This window comes from Macaca fascicularis, chromosome 12 (assembly GCF_037993035.2).
Source record: "Macaca fascicularis isolate 582-1 chromosome 12, T2T-MFA8v1.1".
Taxonomy (NCBI): domain Eukaryota; kingdom Metazoa; phylum Chordata; class Mammalia; order Primates; family Cercopithecidae; genus Macaca; species Macaca fascicularis.
Window position 1 is genome coordinate 62,678,135 of NC_088386.1, and position 22,841 is coordinate 62,700,975.

Sequence of the window (22,841 nt, forward strand, 5' to 3'; positions counted from 1 at the left end):
AGCACTAAGAGGGAGAAATTGGAGGCCAGAGAGACTTAGCCTTGCCCCTAAGGACCTTAGCATCCACTTCAGGAATTCCGAAGACAAAATCTTACTGTAAATCTCAGGTTTAGGGAAATATGCCAGAGTGATATAATATCAAGGTATCTTAATATCATCATGGAACTAAAGTCAAGGTGAAGAAGAGTCTTAAAATGTATATCTAGAATTAATTTTTAAAAATTTAATGTAGCATTAAATTAGGGAAGGAAGGACCTTGATGACCAATTTGCGTTTACAGTTTTTTTTTTTGTTTGTTTGGGTCTTCGTGCCAGGGACTTCTGTGGGACTGTGTACCTTAATTTGTGCTCACTTTTCAAGGGCCACATAGGGCTTGCATTTATTTCAACTGTGAACCTAAAAATCTGTCAGATGTTAATAAAATTGGAATGCAGGCAGTGTTGTGGTAGGAACATATCTGAAAAATTCAGCATTTCAAGAATGTATCTCATTTTGATCGGGGATTATAAAATAGCTGTGAAAATGTTTGCCTGTGGCTTGTCTCAGGATCAAAGGTCTGCACACCTTGTATCACATGTTAGCTTTACACCCAATGACAGTAAACATACTGAGGCAAATACGCGTTCAAAACTATAAGTACACAACTATTTTGACAGTTGTTCTGTTTAATTCATCCATTGGGGGTGGTGCAGAGTCAGTCACCATTATTAAGAAGTTCTTTATCTGGCTGTAGACACACAATTAGCTAAATAAATCTATTATTTTTAAAACTACTAAGAAACTTACTTTAATATATACATTTAATGCCCAATTTTAGTCTTACACCTGTAAGGATAAATGTAGAGTACTGGTTTGCTAGGGGTGCCTTAACAAAATGCCAGAGATTGAGTAGCTTAAACCAGAGAAATTATTTATTTATTTATTTATTTATTTATTTATTTTTGCAGTTTTAGAGGTTAGAAGTCAAGATCAAGTTGCTTGCAGAGTTTGTTTTCTCTGAAGGCCATAAGGGAAGAATATATTCCAGGCCTCTCTCTGTGGCTTGCAGATGGCCTTCCTCTTGCTGCCTCTTCACATGCTCATTCCTCTTTGAGCATGCACCCCTCCTGTCTCTTTATGGGTCCAAATTTCTTCTGATAAGGAGACCAGTCAGACTGCTTTCTTCTTGTTTTGTTGTTGTTGTTGTTGTTGTTTTGTTTTGTTTTGTTTGAGATGGTGTCTCGCTCTGTCGCCCAGGCTGGAGTGCAGTGGCACGATCTCAGCTCTCTGAAAGCTCCACCTCCCAGGTTCACACCATTCTCCTGCCTCAGCCTCCCGAGTAGCTGGGACTACAGGAACCCACCACCATGCTCGGCTAATTTTTTGTATTTTTAGTAGAGACAGGGTTTCACCGTGTTAGCCAGGATGGTCTCGATCTCCTGACCTCGTGATCCACCCACCTCGGCCTCCCAAAGTGCTGGGATTACAGGCCTGAGCCACCGCGCCCGGCCCAGACTGCTTTCTTTTTATGAGGAAGCTAGTCAGACTGGCCATCCTAATGGCCTCATTTTAACTGAATTATCTCTTTAAGGGCCCTGTCTCCAAATACAAGAATATTCTGAGGTACTGGGGATTAGAATTTTGGGGGTACACAATTCAACCTATAACGGTATTCAATGAAATCAATTAACTAAAGTGGATAGATGTGCTGAGTGTACAGGAGTAAAACAGGAAATGTAGAACTCAGGCAACAAGCACCTATAGGAGTGACAAGGATGGTGTTGATTTTGTGGCTGTGCAGTTAATAAGGATTGATAAAATCTATAAATAATTTGATGCATTCTCTTCCCTGGAAATGGTAATTTCTGTTTTGTTATTTAATATGTAAACCCATTCTGCAGGGAGTAATGGAAATATCATGAGAACAGATGATCCATTAAAAAAATTGTTTCATAGTATTCTAGAAAAAAAAGTCTCCTTGTTTACAGACCATAATTTTAGTACTCCTTTTGTTTCTCTCATGTATCACTTGTTTTTAGAAAAGTTTAGATGCTGAGTTCCATCTAGACAAACATTTTTAAAGTTTTGGCAATAAAGTTTTAGTTCATTATACATAGAGATATAAATTACGTTTTTCCTCCTCTCCACGGGGAATTAGCCTATTTTCTTTATGTCTTTCACTCTAGAAGATGTGTCTTCACCATATTTGGACATTTCTCAGTTGCATTTTCTTTTGAATGCTTTGTGTGAATATAAAATTCACAAAGTATTCAAATCCATTCGACAAACATTTAGTAAGTACCTGCAGTGTTCAAAGAAAGCAGTATGTGAGACTCAGTGTGGCTACAAAGATGGATAAAGCATGTTCTTAATGAGCTGACAGTGCAGTAGGGGAAACAAGATGTGTCAAAAGTGACTAGAGTACGAAGCGGAATGAAAAAGATGTAAATACTGGAGGAGCTCTGACATGGAGTGATTGTTTTTAGCTGGGGCATTTGGGAAAAGCTTCCTAAACCAAGTGTCACTTGGACCTCATGTGAAAGCAGTTTGGGAATTTCTATAGAAAACAGTGGCAAAGTGGGGCATTCAGAGGAGCTTTCTTTAGACAAACATGTGTAAACACTGGTGGAGAAGCAGAAAGTGTATTCATTAAATGCTGCTGTCCCTTTGGGAGTAGCCAGAAGGATGGCCCAGATCAGGGTGGTGGAACCCAGCAGAGCCATGTTGAGAGGTTCTAAGTGCCAAGTTACTGAAAAGTCACTGGGAAACCAGGAAGCCCAGTTAACTCAGCTGCTAAATTTAATTTCTCAATACTTCATCAAGCATTGTTAAATGAGGGGGCAAGCCACATTGTTTCTCTTGACCCTTCTAAAGTGATGTGTGCAGTAGAATGTGATAATGTTGTGATGATCATTATTATTTCTCCATCTAGTTATTGTATTTGTCTATTTTTCTTGCTGCTGTTCCTTGATACTATTTCAATATAAAATGTCATGAGACTTTTAAAAGTCAGCTCATCATTTATCAAGTGCCTACCATGTAAAAGGCACAATGCTACAAGAATTTTAGAGAAGAATAAGATACGTAGCTATAAAGGAGTTGATATTTTACCTCTCATGCCATTTTAGCCTACATTATTTCAGTTTCTGGAACTGACAAATAAATTACAGTAGGGAAACAGGATGATGCAGAAGTTAAAAATATCAGCTTAGCATCAGACTGAAATAGGTCCACCACTGTCTTAAGTGTGTGGCCTTGGGCAAGTTACTCAAGCTCTCTAACATTAGTTTCTTCATGTAAAATAGAGGTAGCTACCTCATTAGTATTGTTAAATCTGTTTAATAAAAAGGATGTATTTAAAGCAGAGTACTTGGCACAAAGTAATATTCAAGGAATGTCAGCCTTTATGACTTCTTTAAGGACTACATTTCTTCATTTTTCATATTTGTGAGTAGAAAAGTTAGAGTCACAGAAGCTGAACAATAGGAGATGTGGTGAGCATAATATTTTCTGGTTATTTATTGTTGCATAACAAACTACCTCCAAAATTTGGTTATTTAATGCAGTTTGTTTTAATCACTCATGGTTCTATGGGTTGACTTAACTCAGCTGGGGAGCCTTACGTGGAATAGCTCATGATGTTTTCATCTAACGTGGGCCAGGTTAGAGTTATATGAAGTTATAGGACTGAACATCCAATATCCTCCAGGCAGTTGATGCTTCTGTTGCCTGGGACATCAGCTGGGGCTGTAGAATGGAGCACCTACAAATGATCTCTCCAAGTGGCGTGAGCTTCTCGATGCATGCTGATGGCTTCTGAGATGGAGTCTCCCAAAAATGAGCGTCCTGAGAGACAGGACACTCTGGCAGAAGCTGCGAGGCTTCTTTCTTCACTTGCATATCTGGGTAGCTTGTGCTCCTTGTGCTCTCTCTCTCACTCTCTCTTTCTCTGCCACCTTGTTTTTTGAGGCCACGGTAGTCTCAGATATAATCACACTTCTAACATGGCAGCTGGCTTCCAAGAGGCAGGAAACAAAACCTGCCATGCTAGTGAAGGGCTAAGCCAAGACTGGAAAGGTTGGTCAAGCGCCATTTCTGCTGTGCTCTCTCAGAAAAGTTCCTACAAGATGAATGTTGATTCATGGAGGAGAAATAGCTTTGCTTCTTGATGGGGGAGTGGAAGGTATATTGCACGTGAGCATACAGATGAGGAAACTGTCCTATGAAAGTATTGTAAAAATTAGTAGGGGAGACATGATTTGTCCTTGTTTTTCTGATGAAAAGCCTAAGGCTAAGGATGTTATGAGGCAGCCAAAGTAACTTCTATTAAATGGAAGAGCTTCACATTAAACTCTGGCTCCGAATGAGATCTTCTGGGAAAACTACCCTCTACATCTTCTCAAATAACTTGTCATTTGCTTTCTTCTGAGATGGGAAAAACCATGGGGGCTGACAGCAGTGATCTTCCCCCAACCCCCATCCATCTACACATCCACACCTACACCCTCATCTCCTGTGCCTGTGCCCTTGATTGCATGTCCTACTGTGAGCCTCACTGTCAGCATCATAAAATGAGAATAGCACCTTCCCATAGGGTTGAAATGAAAATTCTATGAGTATAATACATGTAAAGTGCTTAACACCATGCCTGAAATATAATGAGTGTTCAATACTTCCTACTTATTATTGTTGTTGTTATTATTATTACTATTCAAATTTTTTAGAATAGGAATTTACATTGCCATCTCTTTCTCTTCATTATCAGTCTTTCCTAAGCCAACTCTCTTCTACAGGAATGGTTTTTACCTGGGCTACCTCCTAATTGCCCAAATTTGGGCATATTGGAGATATTTTTATTGCATTTTTTTCCTAAATTCCCTGCTGCATTTGAAATGCCCTACTTCCTTGGTATTCAAGACTTTGCACTCTTCCCTGATTTCCTGTGTCAGCCACAAATAGTTGTACAGGTCTAAAGCATCTCAAAGAAACACATATAAGGGAAGGAGATTCACATGAAACATGAGGTAGACTTGTGCATCTATCATGATAACTTTCCAGCAGATGGCAATAACATGATCTAGTCTAATGAAATCAGTATATTGTGACAGCCTTCTGACAGACACAGAAAAGTGTTTTGAGGAGGCACCTTTTTCCAGCTTACAGAAATGCTCCATGTGGACTGGTGGTGACTGAACTTCTGACTGTTTCTCCTCTACTGCCTTCACCAGATAATCTTTGCTTGTCCCCCAAATGCCTGAGAGGTTTGTTTCACAGCTGTCTAGACTTATTCTGCATGTTCTAATTCAATAATAATTGAGTCTTACTGTTGAGACTACCACCTTATTGCTGCTGAGCCCTAAATCTTTCACTCCAGCTGTGACTTCTTTGAATTTCAGATTTCTCGCTGCCTGCTGGACATATTCACCTGGATGTCTTTAGGGAAAGCTCAAACTCAACATGTCAAAAACTTAATTCACTTGATGGCCCTCAAGAATGAAACTCCAGCATCTTTTTAAAGCCAGATAACCCTGTTGTTCTGCATCAGTATTTTCATGGAAAAGTTCAGTTTCACTTTTATGTATGAAATTAACATAGGGAGGTACAGATAAGTATATGCTTTTTGGGGTCCCCCTGAGGGTCCATCCAGAGGAGTGCTGCCCCAAAACTGAGGGTGTGGCATGTGCTGGATTCCCCCAGTTTTCCTTCTAGATCAACTCATTCTTTGTGGTCAGTCCAGAAGGAAGCCCACGATCAGCCTTCACTTCTCTGAGGCACACATGCATTTGGGGAAGACATTCACTCTGTTTTATCAATTTCATAAAGCCATCTCAATTAGAATATCTAGAAATTATGCTAGACTTCTTGCACTCCCTCACTACCTTTATCCTAAAAACTACTACTTTGATGCCTAAATATTTGTAATGGGTTCTCTTCCCTCTAGTCCCCTTCTCACTCTCCTAATGTAGGCTTTTCCTATCTCTCAATTGGAAATTTTAATAAATTCCTTAATACACTTACTACAGAAGATGTTACCATCTTATTCCATTGCAGTTGACCCTTGTGCAACACAGGTCTGAATTGTGTGGGTCCACTTACGTGCAGGATGTTTTCAATAAGTAGTCAACCCTCCATATTCACTGGTTCCGCATCTGCAACCAAACACGCATGGAAAATACAGTGTTGGCTGGCTGGGAAACCCATGAATATGGAAAGTTGACTTCATCTGACTTCATATCTACACATTCCACAGGGCTCTCTGTGAGACTTAAATGTGTATGGGTTTTGGTATCCAAGGTGGTCCTGGAGCCAATACCCCCTTGGATATTGAGAGGCAACTGTATGATCCGTTTTTCACACAGCTGACAGATATATCTATCTAAAGTAAAATCTAATCCCATCGCCCCCACTTAATTCACTTCCAAGAATTCTTGTTACCTACAGGATCAAATTCAGGAAGCTTTCTCTGACCACATCTCCCCAGAATCTTCCACCTGTGTGTCCAGGACACCTACATTTCTTTATTATCACACACCCCTTTTTGTTACAATACTCACGTAACGTCTCTTGCCCTGCCATTGGACTATGAGCTTCTTGAGGACCCAACTTGCACCTTAATCATTTTTGTAGTTATGGTGCCTAAAACAATTCTTGAGATAGATTAATCAAAAATATTTTGAATGAATGAAAGATGAGTATAAAATATAATGATTGAAGGGGCTTCCTGGAGGAGACTGCACTGAGCTAGGTCATGAGGGAAGAAATATTTTTAATACATAGTGGGAGGAGGTACAGTCTTCCAGGAAAGGACTTCTGAAAAAAAATAATAAAAGTTCAAAGACCAGGTGGGACAGTAACACGGCAGAATTCATATAAAGTTTCTTCTCTTGTCTTTTATATTTTGGTAATTTTCTTTTATTTTTGTTCTTCTCTTCATGTCTGTGTAAAACTTCTTTATGCTTCTGTTAATATTTTTATTTCTCTAAAGAACTTACTGAGTTTGGGAGTGTACACGAGCTAGCGCAGCAGTTTAAATGTAGACAAATCTAAATATTTTCTTTTTATCATCTTATTTTTTCCTGGTGACCTCTTCATTCAGGGATCCACACTGAGAAGAAAATATATAAAGCAGTACAGCCACCCGCTTTGTTTTCAAATGCCTGGTAAGACGTTCTGATTATTTTAGGGGACTCTACAGCTCTATGTCTCTTGTGAAATAGACATTGGGTTGTATTAAAGACTTGACATTTTTCATTCTCATATCTTAAAAAATATTTTATCTTCTAAGATCATAATTATACATATGTTAAAGTAATACATGTATGTAAATATGCAAGAAAAATTATCTTGTAATCTCAGCACTTTGGGAGGCTGAGGCAAGTGGATCACCTGAGGTTGGGAGTTCGAGAACAGCCTGAGCAACATGGAGAAATCCTGTCTCTACTGAAAATACAAAATTAGCCGGGCATGGTGGTGCATGCCTGTAATCCCAGCTACTCAGGAAGCTGAGGCAGGAGAATCACTTGAACCCGGGAGGCAGAGGTTGTGGGGAGCTGAGATCACACCATGCACCATTGCACTCCAGCCTGAGCAACAAGAGTGAAACTCGGTCTCAAAAAAAAAAAAGAAGAAAAGAAAAGAAATATTACCTTAATCTCTTTCAAGTTTGTTTCCCCTATTTTCAATTGCTTTCCTCGTTTTGAAGAGTCATAAAACTAGTAAAGATAATAGACCTTATCGAGAGCTTTTACTTATTTACATATTATTTAAGCCAGAGCCTCCACTAGTGCCTCTGGAACTGTCTCTCCATAATCAGCAATGACTTCTGTACCCTCAACCTCTTCTCCAAATACTTCTGTCACCTTCTCGCTTTAACAGAAACATGGTTCTCCCCCGAAATCATCAGTGTCCCTGAATTGTCTCCATGTACCTGGAGACCATTCTTCCTAATCACTCCTCTCCTGCTTTTTTTTTTTTTTTTTTTTTAAAATCCCGGCCGGGCGCGGTGGCTCAAGCCTGTAATCCCAGCACTTTGGGAGGCCGAGACGGGCGGATCACGAGGTCAGGAGATCGAGACCATCCTGGCTAATATGGTGAAACCCCGTCTCTACTAAAAATACAAAAAACTAGCCGGGCGAGGTGGTGGGCGCCTGTAGTCCCAGCTACTCGGGAGGCTGAGGCAGGAGAATGGCGTAAACCTGGGAGGCGGAGCTTGCAGTGAGCTGAGATCCGGCCACTGCACTCCAGCCTGGGCGACAAAGCGAGACTCCGTCTCAAAAAAAAAAAAAAAAAAAAAAAATACAAAAAACTAGCCGGGCGAGGTGGCGGACGTCTGTAGTCCCAGCTACTCGGGAGGCTGAGACAGGAGAATGCGTGAACCTGGGAGGCGGAGCTTGCAGTGAGGTGAGATCCGGCCACTGCACTCCAGCCTGGGCGACAGAGCGAGACTCCGTCTCAAAAAAAAAAAAAAAAAAAAAAACAGAACAAAAACAAACAAACAAACAAAATCCCTGCACATCTGAAACTCATTCAGTCAGGTGCACCTTCCCCACCAACCACCAACCATCATGACTGTTATTTATTACATTCAATGGTTTCCCTCATTTACAAGGACATTGCTACACAACTTTCCTCTGCCTTTCAAGTCCTTCCATTTTCCTGGGACACCATCATGGCCCCTGAGTTCCTAGGTTTCCTCCTATGTAATAACTTTCCCTCTACTCTAGCTTTCATTTTTTGGTCACAGCTGGATCCTAACAAGTTACCCTACTCTCTACAAACTAAAGCAAACATCTCAGTTGCCCCAGTCACGACTCTCTCCAATTTGCTTTGCCAAATATTGACACTAAAAGGGTTCTTTAGTTTCACCAAGATCTCCAGTCTGGGGACCCTTTGTCTGTCTTCCAATGTACCCTTTCTTTCCTTTTAATCCAACTTACATTGCACAGTGTATCATTTCAATCGCTCTGTTAGATCTCTTGGTGGCAACCTAAATTTCCTGTACTTGGTCTCTGCCTGCCCTAACCCCACTCTGTGATACGCATTTTATTTATACTTTTCCTCAGAAAACCGCTCCCTGGCTGAAGTCACCTATATACTTTCTCATTGCCCAAACTAGAACTATGGAGAATTTTCTGACTTAGTAAGTAACTAAGTAACTTAACAGGCCCAATTGGTAGCCCTGCAGAGTTAATATTCCCAATCTCAAATGGGCCCCCAGTGCTGCACTGCCACAGTCATCTTTGTCTAGTCATGTCTCTTCCCCTGTTCTCCCCAGCAATTAAGTTAAACTTTCTTCATTCTCTTCAAATACTCCTATGTTCATTAGACTTTGCATTGTAACAGAGAAAATAGATAACTTTCTGCCTGGGTTCTTATCTTCAAGCAACCAAGCATGCAAATCACCTATATCTGCATTAATTTGACCCTCCTTCCCCTCAGTGAGAACAGGAATGTTTTCTGTTATGCTGCCTTCGGGCTATATTTCTATCCATGCTTTGGGTTCCATCCTCTTGCCCTTCTCGGGAATTTTCCTTCACTGATTGTTCCTGCTGTCTTCTATACAGTCAGCATCTCCATCTCATTAAATCATTTGAGTTAGCTTTTCAAAGTATGCAAAACTCTTCCTTTAAAACAAACAAAACACATCTCTCTCAAGTTACTGCTTTATTGCTCCCATCCACATTAACATTGAAATTTTCAATAAGTGAGTTCCATTCACCATCTCCCAGCCACTCTCTCAACCACTTCAAATTGCCTTCGAACCTTTGTACTTTCAATGAAGCAATTTTGCTCAACTGTTGACATCCATGTTGCTCAACTCAAGATATATTTTAGTCCTCTTCAAATTAATACTTTCAGTGCAAGTTCAATATCGTTAAAGATATTCTTTCCTTCTGATTTTTCTCCTCTGCCATACATTTAATCTTGGCATTTTTCAAGGCTTGGTTCTGGACTCACTCTCCATCACACTTTATATACTTTGCCCCTAAGCAAGTTCATTCAAGCCTGTTGTTTCAATTACCACGGAAGGCAGATGACTTAAATTAGTTGTTCAGTTTGGACCTCTCCTCTAAGCTCCAGGGCTACACATCCAACTGCCTTTTGGACATCTTGCTACCCAACTCATGATCTATCATCTCCCTCAAACCAGCCTTTATCTGATATTTTGACATCATTTAATAGCATCACAATCCATTTTGTTGTGCATGCCATAGAGAAAAATTAAATTCTCTCCCATTCTCTCTCTCTCTCTCTCATTCTCTCTCTCCCCTCCCCTCTCTATCTTTCTCAGACTTCTGATTCAATCCATTACCAAGCTTTGAAAGTTTTACCTCCTAAGTAGCTTTCAACTTGGTTCACTTCTGGCCATCTCCATCACCATTCTTTCTTTAAGATCATCATCACTTGCCTGCAGCACTGCTATAGTAACTGCTCTTTCCACATGTATTGTAACCTTCTACTCTAACCCAGTCTGGAGTAGTGGCTCTTCACCAGCAGTGACTTTGCTCCCCACAGGAGATTTTGCAATGTGTGAACCCACTTTTAATAGTTATGACTCCAGAGCTAGGGACAAATGCTCCTGGCATCTAGTGGGTAGAGACCAGGAAGGCTGTCAAACAGCCTACCATGCACAGAATAAGGCCCTAACAACAAAGAATTATCTGGTTCAGATAACAGTGACAAGATTGAGAAATCATGTTCTGGAGTTAGACTGCACTTTTCACATGGCAGATCTAATTATGTCATGCGTGCACATGTATACACACACACACATACACACACACACTTAAAAACATTCAGTAACTTCCCATTGAGCTAAGACCAAAAAAGTAAATACAGTGCTGCAGGCCTTGTGATCTGGCCCCGGCCTGCCTTTGCAGGCCATCCAGCACCATGTGTTTTCTTTCAGCCTCCCTGCTCCCACCTACTCTATGCTCTGTCCTCCCTCCCAGCCCAGGACATTTGCACATATTGTCTTCACCTGGAAAGCTCTTCACGTAGTTAAGCCCCATTCATTCTTCAAATATCAGCTGAAAGTCATTTCCCCAGGAGAGCCCTGTGCGCGGCTCTCTCTTTCTCACTGAGTTAATTCCCCCATTGAGATACTCAGCATTAGAGTTGCATGTTTAATACTGACTCCTGGGCTTCGTTACCATTTACCTCCTTCACTAGACTGGAAGCCACCAAAGGTGAAACATATTTCTTTATTTTATTTTAAACAAAATTATACCACCAGTAGTTGGTTGTTGAACATTAGGCATCCAATAACCAAATCTCTTCCAAGAACATTTGAGAAAACTTAGTCCTAGAAATGGCAAGTGACTTAATCAAGGCCACAAAGCTAATTAGTAGCCAAGGGAGGGCTTGAATCCAACTTTCTCATTGTGAAATGCTGCATTTGTTCCTTCTAAACTGGTGTTTTACACATTTATTTAAGCCTATAGATTTTTACTCAAAGTAAATCTTTTGTGGAAGCACCGTGTATAAAACAGATTACGAGAGATTAAAGCGGATCACTGCTTTGATTGGAGAGAGCTCAATTCAACCTCATCCAAGAAGCTCTTTTATATCTCTACACAGCTGCCTCCTTACCCCTTGCCAGGCCCTGAAGAACTTGCCTCAGAATGACTTTGATGTGATGACTAGGGCTTGAAAATAGGTCCACCACATGTGGATTGTTCCTTACTGCCTCCATACAAGATGCATTCTTGATACTTGTGAATTCCAGAATGAGAATACCAATATAGTATAAGTTAATGTCATCACCAGCTAAAATTTAATCAAATCACATTTCCATGTAGGTATATGAAACAGAAATTATTCCTTAATATCATCAGTCTCAGTCCATGGACCATGTTCAGTGTTCCACCTTTTACCAAAACATAAATTTTCCTAACAAAAATCACAACTTTGTAGGCATCTGCACCTTCTATTTATCTCATCTTGTTTTGCAATGCTAGCAGTTGGATAAAATTGCTGAAACAAAACAAGCAAACATAATGTGTTCATGTCATAGCAGTCACCTTCCAGGACAGTGGAGAGGACACCAGAATGAACTCAGAGAAGGATGTTATAATTATACTCATGCCACATGTCGTGGCATGACTGACACTGTGTCTCAACAGCATTATACCTCACTACAAATTATGAACATATGGATTTTTTGTAATAGTTGGAAACACATATGTTAAAGGCAATGCCCTGAAAAAAACGACAAGTTCTTTTTCTCTATTTTTCTCCTGCAATTGTTTTTAGTTTCAGTTAAAGTTCACTCTAATGAAGACAGCATACATCAAATATTTTTGGGGAGTATCTAAAGATGATATGATTACCAGTTACCAATATTTCTAGTGATTTTATATGTATGTGTGTATATGTGTATATACAAACATTTGTAATAAATGTATGTACACACATATACATAGTGAATATATTCATACTCATGTATATTCATGTGTATGTGTATATTATATATTTGTGTGAATATATATCTTCATATATACTTGTTATGTACATGTCATATATGTATATATATATTTGCAGGTGTGTATATATTATATATAAATTGAAAAACTTTTCTAACCATAGCAAAGACATAGAAAATGTGTCTACTCTAAGAAATGTTTCAAAGCTTTTAGCTGTCTCTCAAACTTGACTCACTCATGTCTGTGTACTTAAGAGGTAACAAAAGTGAAAAACAATTACTGACATCATCATCTGAATCGCTGTTTAGAAAAATACGGTAGTCTCCCCTTATCCACGGAGGTCATGTTACAAGGCCCCTGGTGGATGCCTAAAACCACAGCTAGTACCGAACCCTGTGTATACTATGTCTTATCCCACACATATATACCTATAATAAAGTTTAACTTTTAAATTTAGCACAGTAAGAGATTCACAACAATCACTAATAATAAAATAGACTAACTAAAACACTATGCTGTAATAAAGGTTAAATAAGAGTGATTTGACCACAAGCACTGCAATACTATGATAGTCCATCTGATAACCAAGACGGCTTCTAAGTGAATCATGGTTGGTAGTATGGACAAACAAACTGATGATTCATGTCCTGGGCAGATGGAGTGATCCTCAGAGAGCATGCAATTTAAAATTTATAAATGGTTTATTTCTGGAATTTTTCATTTCATATTGTGGACCGCAGATAAATGAAACTGCAGAAACCAAAACTGCAGTTACAGGGAGACTACTGTGTGACCTCCTGTATGAAAATCTTTAACTTAGGTGTAGCTGTTGAAAACATTTTCAACATATTACTTGACATAGTAAAAATTAGACTTTTGCTTCTTGAACTGTCTTGGGTCATTTACTTTTTGCAACTTTTTATTCAAAATATTTAGTCTACTTGGCTTGGTTTGTTTTATTTGATTACATTACTTGGCCTATACAATAAGGAATGCTAGACTTTCTATGTTGGAAATATCCTTTATACTTCCTTTCTTTGGGAATCTTTTATCTCTTCACCTTTAAATCACTATCTCAAGAAGTAATTTCATAATCTTTATGAATTGAAAAACTGTACTCACTGTATGCTGGCTGAATGGATTTGTAATTGGGGAACTCTATAATTGCTCAGGTTATTATTATAGGGTGAGCATGTCATTAAAAAAACTCATTTCCTTCTGTCTTCAGCATATAATGTTGATACATTGCTATTTTTTGAAATTCCCTCATCAACATTTCTCAGGCCTAGAAAGTTGCATCCATTAACATATATTATGTTGTATTGTGACCCTTATTTCCACTCTTTCTCTTTTATGAGAGTAAAAAACACACACACATGAAAGGAAGGCTAATTCAGAAGTGGAACCAGTGGCAGAAAAGTAAACTAAGCGTTCAGATATATGTTTGCAGTTCTTGGCGAAGTTATCAAAATTTTACCCGAAGCATATTGGAAAACATCACTCACGATAGAAACTCCCTCCCTCTCTCACTCCTGCCTTCTATCCCCCCTAAAAAACACATCTGTTTCCTACTGATAGCTTTTAACATACAACCCTTTAATGTCTTCTAACAGGAAGTGGAAATTGAGCGAAGTTTGTGCTCGCCAGCTTTTAAGAGTCACCCTGGGAGCCAGCTGGAGGATTCTGTGAAAGACTCAGACGAGAAAGGCGAGGAAACATCTTGTGACAAGATGTCACCTGAAAGTGGTCACAGCCACATCTTTGAAGGTTAGCATAGCATTTTGATACACTTTCTTGAGATCATACCTCGTACAACATGAGTGGTTAATAAATAAAATATATGAGGGGTTTGTTTAAAAATTAGTAAGGAAAATAATGACTGCATATAGTTTAGGAAATATAATTTAGGAAAAATAGAGGTATTTATAAATACTTCTATATTATATTTTAATTAGTTTTTTATAACTAAATAGAATATATTTTAATTGACTATAAACCAATACAACAAGCATTTTCAGTATTAGAAGTTTGAAACAATGTACCTGACCATAATCTTACTTTTCCTTTTGTGAAAATAAAAGAAAAACATACTTGTCTTTCTGTCTGTGGGTACCAAAAGAATGAGCTAGGAGTAACTATCAGTAGCAAAATAAAAAAAAATAATAAGATGCCTTAAGCATCTCCTTTTCAGACAATTAAACTAAACTTGCATAATGAATTTGGAATACAAAGCGACATAAGAGTGTTACATTTTAGACAGAACCTTATAAATTTGATTAATGCTTTACAAATATCATTAAATGTACCCTACAACTTAAAGTATAATAATAATAAATAAATTAAAAAAAAAACAAATATCATTAAAAAGTTAATAGCTCATATGTTAGAAATCACACTACTAATATCATTTTCAACAATGACAGACATGAAAAATACAAATAATTTATTGGAAAATACAGATCTTATTTATCATTTCTGATTAGACACATTCTGGATTTTTCCTCTTTAACCAACTAATGTCTATTGTAGTATTTGTGGTGTTTGTTAGAGATCATAATTAGTACAAATTTTAAGATATCATTTGGAATATTTGTAGCAAACTGTTAAGTCACCAGTCCACGTGAGCAATGTGGAAAGTCTTTGGAATATTACAGTTCACAGTGTGGAAAAGCAAATAGTACTCTGCTTTAAAACTTTAAAAAAGCTGTTTGCGAATCAGCACATCAGCATCACCTGGAGGCTTATTAGAAATGCAGACCCTTCAGCCTCACATCAGTTCTACTAAATCAAAATCTGCTTGTAACAGGATCCTCAAATGATTCATGTGCACATTAAGGTTTGAGAAGCTGTACACTGTGACAGAACAGACTGATTTTCAGGGGAATTTACATGTGGTTCAGCCCATTCCGATTCCGTTTGGTATAAGGATGTAATTTGGAGTGGGAGGCAGGTGTAGAAACAGTGAAGGGGAGTTTGCTAATGATGGCCTGGGCATGGATTTCTAAATACATGTAAATTGAGATTTCAATCTCTTTTTCACTTTCAATTCATTTTGGTATGCCCAATTAATATCCTAATATGATTAGTATCAGTCTTGAGGAATTTACTCCACATATTTCTGGCCTGTGATTAAACTTTATGGGCACTTGGCCGAATGCAAAAGAATTAGATTAGCAGAGGCCAAGAAAAGAGAAGCTTCAAGGAATGATTTATATTCTGATGATTCTTTCCTGTGGAGAGCTTAGCATAGGGAGGCAAAAATGAGTTTGGCAAACTGATCGAACTTACACGAGATAATTAACTCCACTCATCACATCTTACTTCTCCTCGTCTGTGTTTTCTTTGATTTCCATGTAAAGGTTTTCAAAGGCCTCTTTATTTTAAAAGCTTAGAAAAAGTATTCTGGAGTGTAACCACTATTTACTGTCAAGATATGACTTAAATTTAAAAGTAACCTCAAATACACATTTCCAGTTACACTGACAATAACAAGAAGTAAACTTGCAAACACAAGGTGGGAAAATTGCATCTGCAAGATGGATGAACATAGCAGCAATTTTAATTTCATTTTATCTGTATATTGCACAATAACTCTAATTCCTATGTATCAATACATTTAAAAGAAACAAAATTATTTCATTATGGGATCCTTTTCATTCTTTCACAGGTCCCCAAATTTCTATCTCTGTTGGAACAATAATAAACTATTTTAATACTTAATTTAGTTAACTTGGACAGCATGCAAATTAAACTGGACGAAACCTACAAAACAAGAGCATTTTGATATTGCTGTTTTGCTATAAAGATTTATTTTATTCCAAAAAGATAAACACTTGTTTCTAAATAAAGTGTGATAACTGAAAGATTTCAGAGTTTATACAATTATATGAGTGACTGCGACAGCCTTATATATTAGTTAAACATCTTAACTAGCCGTAAGAGTTTCATATTGAGGCAGTATTTATTTGTAGTAATATGAAAAACAGTAGATTTTTAAAATTACACTTGTAATAGATAATTTAAGTGCAACTACCTAATATCCTGCATATTTAAAATTTAGTAAACAGTGTGAATTGATAACTCCATTCCAGGACAGAACTAGCAATGCCTGTCAGATTATTTCCACTCCAATATCCTCAGCTGCAGGACCAGAACAGCACAGAAAGGTGCTATGATTTTCCCCAGCCTTTCTTTTTATGCCCAATGAGCCACTCCCAGGTTCCCAGTTTGTGGACAATTACTCTCACCACTTCTGTTTCATTTACTCCATTTCCTCACTTATGTATTGGTGTCAAGTAAACCATAGTGCTCCCGTGTGCATGTTGGTGCATTCCATTCACATTTTCTTGGAAATATACTCTAACATTTGTTAAAATGATTCTAGGAAGACTTAGATCATATGACATTAAATGTCGAGCATAGTAAATCCATAATTTGACAAATGTGGGTAATTTGATAATGATGGGATATGAAAGAAAAGAAATCAATCAGTGTAAATGATTTGATTAATTGTATTATACTAATATAAAAATCTGATTTGTTGGGTCGGGCGTAGTCACTCATGCCTGTAATCCCAGCGTTTTGGGAGGCCAAGGTGGGTAAATCACCTAGGGTCAGGAGTTTGAGACCAGCCCTGACCAACATGGTGACACCCCATCTCTACTAAAATTACAAAAATTAGCTGGGCATGGTAGTGAATGCCTGTAATCCCAGCTACTCGGGAGACTGAGGCAGGAGAATTGCTTGAACCTGGCAGGTGGAGGCTGCAGTGAGCCGAGATGGCACCACTGCACTCCAGCCTGGGCAACAGAGCGAGACTCCATCTCAAAAAAAAAAAAATATATATATATATATATATGATTTGTTGAATTTCTTTTAGATATTTTAAGACCAGTAAGTTGGAAAGTGAATACTGGAAGTCTTAGGTACTGGCGTTTGACGTACATGTATGTAGAATTGAAAAATCTACTCTTTCTGCTGAAAAACTCTGGATCAAGGAATACTTCAAATAGTATAGAATTGAATGGGTCATGTGCATCAAATTTATATGACTTGGGATTTTTTAATATGACAATTGTCTGCTCTTTACTTTTATTCTCTAACTCATAATTTTAATTTTAATCTTCTAAGTCATCAACATGTAAAATGCCAAAAGATAAAATATATATTCAAAGTCGCTTTTCCAAGGCTTTTGCAATAAACCTTGGAAATTACCTACTGTCTTTCTCTTTTTATTCTGCTCGATTAAAACTAAATTCATTCTTTATTCTTATAATGGCCATTCATCTCCTCTGGCAGGTTTCACAAAACAAACTGAACATCTATTCTTTCAGTTTTCTACTGCTCTTTACATGAGGGGATCCTTCCAGTCATTAATGTTTCTAAAATACTGAAGTATGTATAATATATGTATTTGTGTGACTGACATTTACATATCTTATTTTTTTGTTTAAAATCAGACATTTTAGAGTAATGATGTCCAAAAGAAACTTCTGTGATAATGATAATAGAAGTGTCCTATATCTGTGCGATCCAACATGGTAACGACTAGCCACGTGTGGCTATTACGCAATTAAAAAGTAGCTAGTGCAGCTGACCAACATAATTGCTAATTTCATTGAATTTTAAGTAATGTACATGTAAATTGTCATGATATTGGAAGCTGACATTCGTCCCATGAGCTAACTGTCCAACCTTTCATGAGAGTTGATCCAGATGTTAACTATTCATTTTAAGTGATCCTCTACCTGCTAATTTACCTTTATTGAAATGTATGTGTATAAGCAGAAAGAGAATTCATGTTGGCAAAACAGATAAAAGGTAAATAGCAATAATTCACATATTAAAAAGTTGCCTTCGACTCAATTGATGCAGAAAAGGCTTTTGACAAAATTCAACAGCCCTTCATGCTAAAAACGCTCAATAAATTCGGTATTGATGGAACGTACCTCAAAATAATAAGAGCTATTTATGACAAACCCACAGCCAATATCATACTGAATGGGCAAAAACTGGAAAAATTCCCTTTGAAAACTGGCACAAGACAGGGATGCCCTCTCTCACCACTCCTATTCAACATAGTGTTGGAAGTTCTGGCTAGGGCAATCAGGCAAGAGAAAGAAATCAAGGGTATTCAGTTAGGAAAAGAAGAAGTCAAATTGTCCCTGTTTGCAGATGACATGATTGTATATTTAGAAAACCCCATTGTCTCAGCCCAAAATCTCCTTAAGCTGATAAGCAACTTCAGCAAAGTCTCAGGATACAAAATTAATGTGCAAAAATCACAAGCATTCTTATACACCAGTAACAGACAAACAGAGAGCCAAATCAGGAATGAACTTCCATTCACAATTGCTTCAAAGAGAATCAAATACCTAGGAATCCAACTTACAAGGGATGTAAAGGACCTCTTCAAGGAGAACTACAAACCACTGCTCAGTGAAATCAAAGAGGACACAAACAAATGGAAGAACATACCATGCTCATGGATAGGAAGAATCAATATTGTGAAAATGGCCATACTGCCCAAGGTAATTTATAGATTCAATGCCATCCCCATCAAGCTACCAATGAGTTTCTTCACAGAATTGGAAAAAACTGCTTTAAAGTTCATATGGAACCAAAAAAGAGCCCGCATCTCCAAGACAATCCTAAGTCAAAAGAACAAAGCTGGAGGCATCACGCTACCTGACTTCAAAATATACTACAAGGCTACAGTAACCAAAACAGCATGGTACTGGTACCAAAACAGAGATATAGACCAATGGAACAGAACAGAGTCCTCAGAAATAATACCACACATCTACAGCCATTTGATCTTTGACAAACCTGAGAGAAACAAGAAATGGGGAAAGGATTCCCTATTTAATAAATGGTGCTGGGAAAATTGGCTAGTCATAAGTAGAAAGCTGAAACTGGATCCTTTCCTTACTCCTTATACGAAAATTAATTCAAGATGGATTAGAGACTTAAATGTTAGACCTAATACCATAAAAATCCTAGAGGAAAACCTAGGTAGTACCATTCAGGACATAGGCATGGGCAAAGATTTCATGTCTAAAACACCAAAAGCAATGGCAGCAAAAGCCAAAATTGACAAATGGGATCTCATTAAACTAAAGAGCTTCTGCACAGCAAAAGACACTACCATCAGAGTGAACAGGCAACCTACAGAATGGGAGAAAATTTTTGCAATCTACTCATCTGACAAAGGGCTAATATCCAGAACCTACAAAGAACTCAAACAAATTTACAAGAAAAAAACAAACAACCCCATCAAAAAGTGGGCAAAGGACATGAACAGACATTTCTCAAAAGAAGACATTCATACAGCCAACAGACACATGAAAAAATGCTCATCATCACTGGCCATCAGAGAAATGCAAATCAAAACCACCATGAGATACCATCTCACACCAGTTAGAATGGCAATCATTAAAAAGTCAGGAAACAACAGGTGCTGGAGAGGATGTGGAGAAATAGGAACACTTTTACACTGTTGGTGGGATTGTAAACTAGTTCAACCATTATGGAAAACAGTATGGCGATTCCTCAAGGATCTAGAACTAGATGTACCATATGACCCAGCCATCCCATTACTGGGTATATACCCAAAGGATTATAAATTATGCTGCTATAAAGACACATGCACACGTATGTTTATTGCAGCACTATTCACAATAGCAAAGACTTGGAATCAACCCAAATGTCCATCAGTGACAGATTGGATTAAGAAAATGTGGCACATATACACCATGGAATACTATGCAGCCATAAAAAAGGATGAGTTTGAGTCCTTTGTAGGGACTTGGATGCAGCTGGAATCCATCATTCTTAGCAAACTATCACAAGAACAGAAAACCAAACACCGCATGTTCTCACTCATAGGTGGGAACTGAACAATGAGATCACTCGGACTCAGGAAGGGGAACATCACACACCGGGGCCTATCATGGGGAGGGGGGAGGGGGGAGGGATTGCACTGGGAGTTATACCTGATGTAAATGACGAGTTGATGGGTGCAGCACAGCAACATGGCACAAGTATACATATGTAACAAACCTGCACGTTATGCACATGTACCCTACAACTTAAAGTATAATAATAATAAATAAATTTAAAAAAAAAAAAAACCAAAAAAAACAAATTAGAATTGAAAAACTAAAAAAAAAATAAAAAATAAAAAAAATAAAAAGTTGCCTTCGAGAGCTGGGGATGATCTCCTCTCTTTAGTATTTTCTAGTGATAAAATTAAGAAAAATATAATTTCAACTGTGTTCCCTTTTCAATGTGCTGATAAAGCAATAGTTTTATCATAGAAACAGAAATTCTACAGTGAGGCTTTACTTTTTTTTTTTTTTCCCCCATAACATCTTTTCTAGGGCTTCATTGTCTTGGAAATATGAATCCCCTCAGGTCAGAAGCAAACCTTTTTCTGAATACCTAAGATTAACAAAGTTAAATGAAATGGAGCAACAGGCGACTCTAAAATTAACAGCACCATTTCTTTAATGAAACAGGGAGGGCTTCTTTGGAAACTTATAAGTAAATCAGATATTTAATCACAGAGTAGTTCCAGCTAACACCATCGACACCTGGTCTCCGGACACACGATGGTGGACCCAGGATTACCAGCACTCGCTTCTGCTTGCAGACTTGCTTCCCTACCTACTCTACCTTATTTCATGCCCCAAATAATGTTATTTTAGTTCATATAGGAGACATTTCATTAGGAAAAATATCGTCAGTGGATCACCATCTAAAACAATTCTGTGGTGATGGCCTTTGTAAAATAATCTAATTTTTATATCAGTAATCATCTCTAATTAATCTGCTTACCCAATTAAGTGTTTCTTTTTCTTAAAGTCGGGTCCACCTGCAGATTTTTGATGACTCCCACATGTTCCTTTTAGTCACTATTATAGTCAGTGAGTCAAAACACATTCCAGAGTTAAGTCATGGCCCAGTAGGAAGGGGCAGCTGGGAGTTTGCTATTCTGAGGAATATGTAATGAAAGGTCTATTCATGAGGTCGTTCACGTGGTAACTATAAATCAGCACCTTGGAATGCTGGAAAATTTCCAAAATCCCAGGAACTCATTTTGAGCTTGCACTTGGTCATATTTAATTTTAAAACATGAGGCCATCCAAGAAAGATAGCAAGAAATTTAAGTATACCTTTAAAAAATCATTCATTCACCCTGAAATTGGAAAAAACTAAATATATTATTTTTAATATTCTGATTGTAGAATGTCAGAAATGTGTACGTATTTCTACCAAATATTTTTGATGTGCTGTTTTCATTTGCCCATTCATCTGTTCATTCATCAAGCAAATATGTATTGAGTGCCTATTTGTGCCAGGTACTATTCTAAGTGCTTGGAGACATCAATGAATAAAAGACAAAAAGAAAAAGAAAAAATTCTGCCCATGGAGCATATTTTGTAACAGGAGATACATACATTGGATGATAAAATAATGAAGAAGTAAATGATGTATCAGAAGACAGCAAGTGCTATAGAAAACATAGGCCAGGATAGAGGGAATGGTGCGTGATGGAAATTTGTAATTTTAATTAGGATGGTGAGAATCAACCACATGGAAAGGTGACATTTAAACAAAGACTTAAATAAGTAAATATTCTCAGTGCTTTGGGAGGCCGAGGAAGGAGGAGTGTTTGAGGTCAAGTGTTCAAGACCAGCTTGGGCAACATAGCAACTCTCCCATCTCTACAAAAAAATAAAAAATTAGCTGGGCTTGCGGCACACATCTGTAGACCCAGCTACCAGGGAGGCTAAGGCAGGAGGATCCTTGGAGCCCTGGAGTTCAAGGTTACAGTTAGCTAAGATCATGCCACTGCACTTCAGCCTAAGTGACAGAGTGAGACCCTGTCTCAAAAATAAAATATAAAAAAGAAAATATACATAGTTATATTTTGTTAAAGGCAAATGTATCGCCTAAGATTTGAGGCAGAATGTTCTCTGATCCCAGGCCCTCTAATTGGAGCAACTATACTGCTGGGTTTTTGCAGTCACTTGAAGATAGAGGAAACATATAGCAGTAAAATCCTCATATCTTGCCACTCTCACCAATGGGAAGTGTGTGGAACCACTGCTACCCTGGTTTATCAGTCTGCACCTTGTGGATTTCTGGTACTCTTCTATTCTGTTCTACAGGGAATAGGCCAAGAAAGAAGAGCAGAGGGCAAAAAGTTCAGGTAGAACCACAGGGCTGACTGAAGGATTGGAACCCACACATGAGAGCCAAACCAGGAATTTGTTATTCTAAGAAAGGTACAGGGCGGGCGTGATGGCTCACGCCTGTAATCCCAAAACTTTGGGAGGCTGAGGTAGGCGGATCATGAGGTCAGGAGTTTGAGACCAGCCTGGCCAACATGGTGAAACCGCGTCTCTACTAAAACTACAAAAATTAGCTGGG

At 38.1% G+C, this 22,841-nt stretch overlaps 1 protein-coding gene across 2 annotated transcripts in view; it reads left to right on the top strand.

Annotated features, from left to right (window-relative positions):
* XIRP2 (xin actin binding repeat containing 2) overlaps window positions 1-22,841 on the top strand; it is a 622,353-nt gene that overhangs the window by 479,863 nt on the left and 119,649 nt on the right. For both annotated transcript variants that reach the window (XM_065525608.2, XM_045367191.3), the window contains exon 4: window positions 14,018-14,171. In XM_065525608.2, coding sequence (XP_065381680.1) covers window positions 14,018-14,171 — 154 coding nt within the window. The remainder of the gene's footprint in view (window positions 1-14,017; window positions 14,172-22,841) is intronic.